Source organism: Engraulis encrasicolus, chromosome 20 (assembly GCF_034702125.1).
Source record: "Engraulis encrasicolus isolate BLACKSEA-1 chromosome 20, IST_EnEncr_1.0, whole genome shotgun sequence".
Classification (NCBI taxonomy): Eukaryota; Metazoa; Chordata; class Actinopteri; order Clupeiformes; family Engraulidae; genus Engraulis; species Engraulis encrasicolus.
This window is the reverse complement of record NC_085876.1, coordinates 45,056,429-45,068,244: the sequence shown is the minus strand read 5'-3', so window position 1 is coordinate 45,068,244 and position 11,816 is coordinate 45,056,429. Positions and strand designations below refer to the sequence as shown.

Genomic DNA, 11,816 nt, shown 5'->3' with positions numbered 1-11,816 from the left:
TCTCCCAAGGGGCACATCGGTATAGAGTATTGACTGAAGGGACAGATGTCGTGGGCAACTCTCCCCTGTCAATAATAAGAAATAGTGTATGGACGGTGACATAACTCAGCTTTGCCATACCTGCACATATGGAATGGTATTTACATGTAGCCCATGGACTTGGTTAACTCTAAGTTCACAATAACCCCGTTTTAGGAAGTAATTAAAAAAATATTGGGTAACACTTTACTTGACGCCGGTGTCATACGTATGACATAACAGCGTCATAACAGTGTCATAATAATGTCATGAACGAGTCATAAAAATAATGACAAAGTCAGAGCTATTTTATGGCCATGAAAAGTTGACATTGTTCGCCCTGTCTGTCATAACCGAATTTCACTTAAAGACAAAGCCATACAATGTTTATGACAATGTTTATGACACATTCATGGCACATTATGACAATGTTATGACACCATCGTACATATGACGCCGGCGTCAAGTAAAGTGTTATTACCAAATATTGAGTGTCCATATGAATTTGGATTTAAAAGTAGTCTGTCTTGTAAAGGCTCTGCAGGCCACATGAAAGACTCATTACAGCAGTGATCCCCAACCTTTTTTGTCTCGCGTACCCCCTAAACCTCTTAGTTGTGCCATGAGTACCCCCTAATTCATGTTCTATATCACTTTCTCCGTCCTTATGTGACTGCCCCATTCATTTGATGTAAAAATAACATTTTTCCAAGTACCCCCTGCAGTGTGCTCGCGTACCCCTAGTGGTACACGTACCCCTGGTTGGGAAACACTGCCCTAGTGGTACACGTACCCCTGGTTGGGAAACACTGCATTAGACCCAGGGGGGTGTCAAACTCAAATTCACAGAGGGCCAAAATCAAAATCACGGATGAAGTCACGGTGCCGAACTCAACATATTGACTTATTGAACTTTTGATCTGGACATACTGTATTTCACGAACACTCATCCTGTCATCCTGTCATTATGGTAGTTTGTTGTAGTATATGAGCATATGTTGTAGTTTCACTGATGCACTGGGATGTAGTGATACACTGGCCTATGCCACTCCCTGTGATCCCTGTGAGGCACAAAATCTCCTGTTCAAGTTATATTACATTATACAGTATATATATACTGTACTGTATAGTGTACAGTATATAGAGAATAATGTGGGCCAACTGTAATACACATTTGAAATGATCTCGAGAGCCAAATAAAATGACTCCGTGGTCTGGCCCGCGGGCCTGAGTTTGACATCCCTGCACTAAACACTTGACTGTCACTAAAAACAAGTTTTAGGCATCTATTACCCAGGTTGACCTGCTTACCCCGACTCAGTTACAGTACTGATTTTGCAGTATGAAATAGTAGCTGTCTCAGAAAAAAAGTTTATTTTTTTTTTTTAATGCTAAGGGGGGCATTGGTGTCCCCCCCAGAGCATGGCAACCCGACCGAAGCCCGACGGGCCGGGTCGGAACCCGACGGGCCGGGCCGGACTCGGACATAAAAAATAGAATATCTGTCGGACTCGGGTCGGGCTCGGGCTTGAACCAAACAGACATTGTGAAAATTGTAAGCAATCAGAGGAAACGTTTCAGTTCATGCAAACGGCAGTTTTGTGATTAAAAAATAAGTAATTGAATATGCGTAAATGAAAATGTTGGTAGGCTACTCGTGCGAGTGATTATTATTGGCTGTATGCACGCGCCAGTTACCAGTGGCAACATGGACGCTCACTCCCAGTCAGCCGAGCAGGAATGCCGAGTCAACTTGCTTTCTTAATAAGCGCCAAATACAGTTGTCAGTGAACGCGTGGTCTTTTGTTGTAGGCCTAGTGTAGGCCATGTTTTAGCATGCCTTCGGTGCTGTCTTAAATGTTGAACATAAAATGACGAAGTTTGTCACTGCATTGCTCGCCAAGGATTACATTTCCAGCAAGGGGTAGCAAGGAGCATAATATGGATTAAAGAAGACGCACACGCTACGTGGAGTTGCCTAAGGTAGGGAGAGGTTTCCTGTTACTACTTTGTCCGCTGTGACATTTCATGTCCTTCACGTAGGTTCTTAATTCTTGTCACTTTTACTGTAGCCTACAGTTGTAACTATGCGCGTGCAACCTTTCCTGATTTTATATTGACCGCATGGACATCAGGGAAATGACATTCTCTTGGAGGGCCGAACAGGCTACTGTTCTTCGGGGTGAACTTATAGCCCATCCTTTACGACAAGGAGTGGCATCTTCACCGGCTCGCGGGGATTTATTTGCACTAACAGTAACGTAACAAATGCGTCCATAGCTGCGCTGACTGCATCCAAATCGTATTCGTTAGTTTTCGCCTTTCTTATCCTCTCACGCCCCTCCCATGCATTTGATCACAGAACCCAACATCTCTGGTCTAACCGAAAGAAACATAAGGTGCGCTGTCACATGTATGCGTGTGTTTATACTTACTATGCGTGCGTAACTAAATTAGGCTACAGCAAATTGCCTCATCCTAGTTGCCCTTCCTGGCTATTTATCACGTGCTATTTTGAGTATGAAGGAGGCCACATAGAAAATATTGCTTGCGCACAGGTTCTGTTGTTATTACAGTGGTCTCGGGCTTCGGACGGGTTCGGACACAAACATTTTAATTAGTCTCGGGCTCGGGTCGGGGTTGATCTCTTTTCTGTCGGCTGAGGGCCGGGCTCGGACAGAAAAAACCGGCCCGAGCCACGCTCTAGTCCCCCCCCCCCCCCTCCCTTACGATGAGGTCAAGGGGATGCTTATTCCAAAAAAAGTTGTGAAGCACTTTCACAGAAGCACTTTAGAATAGAATAAAGTGAACCACTAGGACAGTACATGCCCAATTACTGCCTGTATAATTGGCTTATACAACCAAGCGTGTTGAGCAAAATCAGAGCTTGAGCTTGCTAGGTCCTTATTAGTGGCTAACCTCTTAACCCTAAAATAAAGTTCGTGGCTCAAATAGCCAACTACTGTACTGTACCGTACTGTTACACCAGGGACTAGGGCTGTAAATCAGAGCTTACATGACGATACGATTTGGTATCATTTTTTGAAGGAAGCGATTCGATTACTTTCAATACTTAAGAATACCCCATGATACAATACGATTTGATTAGATTTATTTTCCCCAATCACTTTTATTATGTTGCACAAGTAACAGCTAGGGCATTGGGCAGGGGCCAGCGATCAGATTATCGCCGATACTTAATACGATTTGATTCGTAGGATCGATGTAGTGATACATTTCGATTATTATTTACACCCCTACCAGAGACCCGGGTTCGATTCCCCCCTGAGGTCACTACCCCATCCCCCTGTCTCTAGGCCTACTGTCCTGTCAGAAATAAAGGAATTCAAGGAATTTACTTTACATAATCTCAAGAAAAGCTTTGCACAAAAAAGACCTGAAGTGTCTGTATCGTCTCCTTTTTATACAGAAATTTCAACTGAATCCTGCACCTTATAAACAGATGAGCAGTGGCCAATCAACACCTCAAAGCTAGAAGGAATAAAAGCTCAAAAACAATAACAAAAAATAATAATTAAGTTTACCATAAACTACATCAAATGTAGTGTAGGAGCCCGGCCCTACGATGACACCTAAATAAAGCTAGCACCCCGATCCCTGCAGACGTGACTGCCCCCCATCCCTCCAGAGACCGAGGGCCATGATGGCTCACGATGCAAGAATTGATGAGACTGTCGGCTGTAATTAGGAGAGTGTGTTTGTGTGTGTATGTGTGTGTGTGTGTGACTGTAATAATGAGCTTTGGCAGGACGCTCCATCTTGAGGAAAATGTCAAGGCACGACACACACATGCACACCCATTCGCACGCACGCACGCAAGCACACACACGCACGCACGCACGCACGCACGCACGCACGCACGCACACACACACACACACACACACACACAGTCAACAGCTGTCGACACATGTCTCGTCACCCCGGAGACGCTGCGTGAGGGGACTGACTGAAGATTCCATCTCCAAAACGACTGACAGATCAGCAGACAGACAGACAAACACTGATGAAAGTTTTTTTTTTTTTGGCAGAGGCGAACTTGCCAAGGGCCTGGACCAAATTTGCCCAGAATGGCAGATGGGCAAAATGGGTAGATCCAGCGGTGTAGTCTACTTTTTTGAAGTGGGTATACTGTATATTCAAGCATTTTTTGAAGTGGGTTTACTGTATATTTATGCTATTCTAAACAATGGATCAATCTATTTTAAGTGGGTATACTGAAAGCCCCTAAAATTTAGAAGTGGGTATACTCCGTATACCTGCGTTCTACGTAGACTACACCACTGGGTAGATCCGCCCCTGTTTGTTGGCCAGTTCAAACAAAAAGCTTGTTTATGAAGAGTTCAGATGCAAAACCCCCTAAGTGCCATTTCAGAAAATAATCTTCATTCATTTTCATTTAATACAAAGCTATTAAAATTGCTTATTTATTTATTTGTTTATTTTTTATTTTTTATTTTTATGTAATATAACTATTTATATGTATTATCAAGTACATGAATGTAAACCAAACCAACAACGGGATTCTCTAAAAATATAGAAGTGCAGGTCTTCAGAAATGGAGTTAGGGGGTTTTGCATCTGAACTCTTCTTATCTTTTCTGTGCACCAAATCCTGCCCAGGACAGTTTTATCCAAAGGTGGGTCAACACTATTTATTGAACTGATGAACATGATATATGAGCAGTGCCTTTCCATAAAGTAAAGTTGATACTCAACTTTTTCCCCCACATCCCCTCAAGAACATGCACTTTCCAATTTATAGCCTGCACTCTCTCTCTCTCTCTCTCTCTCTCTCTCTCTCTCTCTCTCTCTCTCTCTCTCTCTCTCTCTCTCTCTCTCTCTCGCGCACACTATGTCCTCAAGACACCTCTGAAGAAGAAAGGTAATTATGTATATTGGAGGAGTCTGACCCATACACAAACACACACACACTTGCACACAAACACACGCACACTCGCACACAAACACACGCACACTCGCGCGCGCGCACACACACACACACACACACACACACACACACACACACACACACACACACACACACACACACACACACACACACACACACACACACACACACACACACACACACACACTGTAATTGGATATTATGTGAAGTGTCAGGTGGTACTAGGTGCCGAGTATTGTTAATATTGCCATCATTCACACAGAATTGTCTGAGACACACACCTTTTACACACACAAAAACACACACACACGCACACGCGCACACACACACACACACACACACACACACACACACACACACACACACACACACACACACACTACACACAGAGAGAATGTGACGGCAAACTTTATCAGGTTTGGCAAACTTATTATGACTATGTCCTCTGCTGTTGTTCTCCGGCCGACAACTTTCTTCCCATCATTCTTTCGTTCATTCATTGCATATTAATACACACAAAACCAGCTACGACAGCCGCCAAACATCGTTACACAGCTGGGCATCTGTAAGAGAGGGGCAGGGATGACTGTCAGATGGTGATTGGGAGGGAAGTGGAGCTATAGACTAGCCTGATTATCATCGACTTTCAAATCTCCTTGAGACTTTTTTGGTCTGACCAAAAACATAACAATTAACATTTCCCAAACGGCATGGTTGACCCGCCTCCCTTGAGTTGCTAATGGCTGTTTGCATTCCAAAAAAGTGAGCGGAGTTCCCGATTTCACGGGAGTTCAGAAAGTACTTGCATTGCTCTTGACCTGACTGGTAGCAACGCTGAAGGTGTTGCGTCACTAGGAGGGCACGGCCTGGCAAGCTATAGACAGGTTTCCCGTTTGTAAACAATCCCTGTTTGCGCACGCACCCCTGGCTGCTCACTCTTCAACTGAAAACTGCTGTCACTTGGCCCTGCCGTGGCCATCCGGTAGGGCACTCGCCAGCCATGCGGCTGACCCAGGTTCGATTCCCGGCCCAGGTCCTTTGCCGACCCCTCCCCGTCTCTCTCTCTCTCTCTCTCTCTCTCTCTCTCTCTCTCTCTCTCTCTCTCTCTCTCTCTCTCTCTCTCTCTCTCTCCCCATCTGCTTCCTGTCAACCTCTCATACTGTCCTGTCCATAATAAAGTCTAAAAAGACCACAAAAAAAGAAAACTGATGTCACTCAAACAATGTGCTCATGTGGTTGGCTGGCAGTTGCTCAGCATCTTGCCCCTCCTCACAGTGGGAATGTTTGTTAACGGGAAACCTATGTACAGACGGTCTCCCAGAGGCAGTAAGACTAAGCACATCAAGAAACAAGTAAAGACCTTCCTCTTTCGAGAGTATCTTCTAGAGAGCTGGCCTAGCCCAAGGGCAGACTCTTGACATGATGTTTATTTTTGTTTAGTTTATGTGTGTGTGCTGTGTGTGTACTCTTAAAATAATAATAATAATAAAATTTAAAAAACTAACCCTTCTTTGCAACTGCACTTGTTGTTCTGCATATTTCATGTGCACTTTGTATTTGCTTGTGATGTTGGCTATGATTATGTCCTCTTTTGAAAGTCGATTTGGTTATAAAGCGTCTGCCAAATGCAATGTAATGTATTGTAATAGACGGGGCAAGCAGGGCATTTTACCCTGGGCTCAGGATCCTCTCATATTGGTGGAGGGGGCCTGATTGTGACCTTGGCATGTCCGTATGGTGGGGCCCATCAGTGTTTTGCCCTGGGGCCCTGTGGGCAAATGTTCTGCCACTGGATGGGGAGGGAGGGAAGGAGTGGATAGTTATGTATCCATCACACGTAATCATTTTTGAGAAAGGTCACATTCAAAATGTATGTCTGAAGAATAAATCAGAACTGGATAGGGTAGGATTCAAACAAATTCGAAAATATTTGAAAATATGCCAGTGAACTTTCAACTCTCTCTATTTAACTAACCTTTTCTTTATCCTCTCTCTCTCTCTCTCTCTCTCTCTCTCTCTCTCTCTCTCTCTCTCAAAAAAAACATCAAAATTATATGGTGAATTGTATTCAGTTCAAGCTCTGGGATGCACATGTACAAAAAGAGCACAAAGAGAATTGCACATAGTGTCAGACTAATGCAATCGAAATACATTCCTCACAAAATCTAAAAATGAATGATGCCTTTGGTTTCCATCACAGATCCCGGATATTATTTGGGACCTCCAGCTTTTTTAGAGACTCTTTCCGACTCCGACATCAGTCTCTGACATCACAGCCTTATAATAAGAGCAAGCACACTGCAAGCACAAGACCCCTTCTCTGGGGACACGGTTCCCTCGCTCTCTCTCTCGCTCCTTCTTCCTCTTCTCTCCTCCTCTCCCTCTTCACGCTCTTTTTCTCGCTCTCCTCCTGTCTGACCTACTTTCCACACACACACACACCGCCCCAAACCCTGAGAACTTTTAACATACAGAGAGAGAGAGAGAGAGAGAGAGAGAGAGACAGACAGACAGACAGACAGACAGACAGACAGACAGACAGACAGACAGACAGACAGACAGACAGACAGACAGAGTGAGGCGGAGACAGAGCCAGAGACAGGGAGACCGAAAGAGACAGAGACAGACATAGAGACAGAGACAGAGACAGAGACAGGGGACAGAGACAGACAGACACAGAGACAGAGACAGAGACAGACAGAGACAGGAAGACAGTGACAGAGACAGAGACACAGAGACACAGAGACAGAGACAGAGAGACAGAGACAGAGTTGAACTGAACTGTACAGTTAACCAGGAGAGAAAATGAAATTGAAGAATTGAGGAGAATGAAAAAGAAATCCATGTAAGAGGATTTGCACCCAATGTGATTAAAGCCGGCTGCTTAATCAGAATAGAGCAAATTTATTAAAAATGTATAACTCAAAGATGAAAGTCGATAAAATGAGCTATATATAAACTGTGTATGAAAGGAGCATGAGAATGTGCTAGTAGAACTCTGAGTATACCGTAGAGCAGCAAGTGATTAGTTCCATCGTCTCTTGCTCGGGACATTAATCCTCACTACCTTCGTGGGATTACTTGGGAGCCAAGAAATATGCTTGAATTTGGTTTTAATTTGTACAATTTTGGTATAAACCTCAACACAGACAAAATACTGTTTGCAGACCCAGGTTAAGAACTAGTGCTGTAGAGCAATAGTTAGAGTGAAAAAGTTGAAGATCTGACCTTAGCCATGGCCATGGCTCAACCGACTAGGGCACCGTCCGTACTATTGTAGGTATACGTTTTAAAGCATAATGTGGAAAGTGATTCTGATTTTGATTCTGAAAACAGTCTTAATCAGAATGTAACAAGTGGTGCTGTAAGTTCTGAAGCCGCCTGGCGAAAGATAGTGAGAAGGATGTGTGAAAATGAACACACTGTGGAGGAGACAGAGACAGACAGACAGACAGACCGACTGACAGACAGATTGACAGACAGACTGACTGACAGACAGACAGACTAAAAGACCGACAGACAGATCGACTGACTGACAGACCGACTGACAGACAGACAGACCGACAAAGCAGTCTGTTAGTGAGAATCTCTCCTCCACCCCCACCTCTCGTCATCCAGACATATTTTTTGTCGCTGAAACACCCTCCCACACAGCAGGCTACAATATAATGATGTCTGTCTCGGAGAATCGGGCGGACTAAAAGCAGTTGGGAGAGAACAGAACTGGAGATTTGGCTTCATCAAACGGCTATTTTTTCTTTGTCTTTTTCTTTTGATCCACTTTCCATGTTGTACCCGGCCGCTATGGCAGTTAATGATCCCCTTAAGACACAGCCACTATTAGAAGATTATAAGAATGGTAAGGACTAAGTGGTAGTTAGTGAAGTATGTTTGTAATGTCATATTGTAGTAATGTCGTAATGAGCGTAAGTAGTAGTAGTGGTAGTAGTAGTAGTAGTAGTGGTAGTAGTAGTAGTAGTAGTAGCAGTAGTAGTAGTAGTAGTAGTAGCAGTAGTAGTAGTAGCAGTAGTAGTAGTAGTAGTAGTAGTAGTAGTAGTAGTAGTAGTAGCAGTAGTAGTAGTAGTAGCAGTAGCAGTAGCAGTAGCAGTAGTAGTAGTAGTAGTAGTAGCAGTAGTAGTAATAGTAGTAGTAGTAGTAGTAGTAGGGTCAATGACGTTTTTTAGGCCCAGACGTTGAGCCCTTGAGGCCGTTTTATCCGGCCGCCGATATAGTTTTAATGTCATGCAGCTTCACGTGAAATAGGATATATTTTGTAAAGGAAACGTATAAAATAAATTTCCAATACAATTAAATTATATTCAGGGGACCTAGAGAAGGTGGGGTCTGTTTTAAAGGTGGCTGCCTTGAATATATGCCTAAAGTGCAGGGGGAAATCCTGGTTTGTGTTCATAATACGGCCCTCGGAGGACTTTTACGGCCCTCCGATGAATTTGAAGTGGCCCCTCGAATGAAAAAAGTTCCCCACCCCTGGCTTAGATGATCCACTAAAAACTAAAAAGAAACTAAACAAAACAATCCATACAATAGTGTCATTAGCTGTTGTTGCAACACCCTGACGTGTGCTGTTACTAAAACATAATTGACCCAGTGCTGTAATAAAATGCTATTTTCAGTAACAAGCAAAGAATCCCACTGGCAGAGCAATGAGCTATTCCCCACTGGTATTAAGGCCCACGTGTGGAAGAGAAATGGGGCAGTGGGTTTCAGTGGAAGACACAACAACAACAATGCCGCTGTAGCCTACACAGACGACGAGACCATTTAAACTCACTCACGTATTCTGCTAAGTGGGACGTGAAGGAAAAAGTAGACTGAGAGTGGAGGGTGAAGGGCCAGAACGAATGAAAAAAGGGAAAAACGAATGAGAAGAGAAAATCATCCAGTGAGAGAGAGAGAGAGAGAGAGAGAGAGAGAGAGAGAGAGAGAGAGAGAGAGAGAGAGAGAGAGAGAGAGAGAGAGAGAGAGATAGAGGGAGAGAGAGAGAGAGAGAGAGAGAGAGAGAGAGAGAGAGAGAGAGAGAGAGAGGACAGAGAGAGATGGATTGAGAGAGGGAGAGGGAGAGAGGGAGGGAGGCAGGGAGAACGAGACAGAGACAGAGACAGAGCATGGAAATTCTGAGCCAGCGCGGTAATTATGTTGACATTTGGAGAGCCAAGGTTGCTAAAGATGAAGTGATAGCAGCAGAGAAGCCTGCGGTACAGTACACTGCAGCCCTGTTGACCTCAGACAACCCAAAACAAATCTGACACTGCTGCCACAAAATCAACAATGATGAAATAAAATGAAGTGAAATGCAGTAAAGTAAACACAAAGGTAGGAATTCAGATCTGGGGTGCATTTCCCAGCAGAGTCGTTGCTAACTAAGTTAACAACTTATTTAATTGCAATGCAATTTCTCATTAGAAAGCTGGTAAGTTGCTAACTGGTTAGCAAAGAGGATTTTCGAGAAACAGGGTCCAGGTCACTCCAAAAATCTCAGAAAAATGCTGAAGATGAAGTGATGGGACATAAGGCTGCATTGCAGCTGCATTGACCCCTGGCGGCACAAGGCAAACCTGGCACTGGTGCCACAAAACAATAGTGAAACAAGATCAACAAGTAAATGCAGAGGTGGAAGCTCCATCAAAAACTGCATTTCCCACAATCCACCACCTTATGGCAACAGGAAACAAAATGTGTGTATCCCTGTACACAATCCTTTCTTGAGACAGGTGTAGGTGTAAGACAGGTAGAGAGATATAAGACTTATGAATCAAGAACCAAGAGAACCAAGAACCAATCAAGAACATCACACACTGATTACTCAAACTTATTTTGGGCCAGCCCCTGCATAAAATTAGTCATTAATGGATGCAAGGGTGGGGGGTTTCTCCCCTTCTGGTTTTGATATCTGCACTTCTTCTACATAACATGACTTAATTCTCCATAGATATTGCTTACAATCTAGAAAATATACCCCGTTCTCTGTTCAGGTTTTTTTTTGTTTTTTCTCGGTAAATCGTACCTTGGTGATAAGAAATTAGAAATCATTAGAAATCATAGGATTCATTAGAAAGCATAGGAAAAGTAGTATTACCTCAGAATTCTGTGGCAGGGCCTTCTTCTTCAGAGCCAGAGCTGGCTCGGGGGTACCCAGTGATGTCTCATCCCCGCTCCCCAGCCTCTCTGATGACACACATCTGGGCACAGTCCAAAACGGGATGGCATCTAACGAATCTATCAAAACACATAACCAGACAGTCAGAGAAAACACTCCTCATACTCACACACAGTAAATTCTGCAGTGCTCATTTAACACTTAGAGAGTTTATTTGACATAATTTGGACCTAAATGAACTCTCTAAGTGTTGAATTAACACTGCAACATTTACTGTGCAGAAATGCACACATGCAAGGCAGCTCCTTCCCTTTTATTATCAGCACAATTGGTAATGCTTGAAAGACCGTTGGTGAAGCCTGCAAGGATGTCTACATAGATGATGTCGTAGTTTTAAGTCAAACCATAATATTGATACCAATATTGAAGCCTTAATACTGCATACTATGGAGACATTTTGTAATGTAGGGCAAATTAAATCAATAGATTAAAATTACTTCTTGTGATAAATAATTCAAGCTGACTAATAGATCTTATGAATGTCTATGTTGATGATGTTGTAGTTTGAAGCCAAAGTATAAAACTGATAAACTGCATATTATGAAGATATTTTATAATTTACTGCAAATTTGCAAATCTAATTAATAGATTACTTTATTTACGTTTTATGATAAATAGTTCAAGCTGACTAATAAATCTTATGGTAATTTCTGTCCCATCACTTTTGCCATCAAGAGGAGTTTCATAATT

General features: G+C 43.2%; 1 protein-coding gene across 2 annotated transcripts in view; it reads right to left on the bottom strand.

The window, feature by feature from the left end:
* LOC134436684 (oxysterol-binding protein-related protein 10-like) overlaps window positions 1-11,816 on the bottom strand; it is a 168,810-nt gene that overhangs the window by 31,686 nt on the left and 125,308 nt on the right. For both annotated transcript variants that reach the window (XM_063186011.1, XM_063186012.1), the window contains exon 7: window positions 11,046-11,185. In XM_063186011.1, the coding sequence (XP_063042081.1) occupies window positions 11,046-11,185 (140 nt within the window). The remainder of the gene's footprint in view (window positions 1-11,045; window positions 11,186-11,816) is intronic.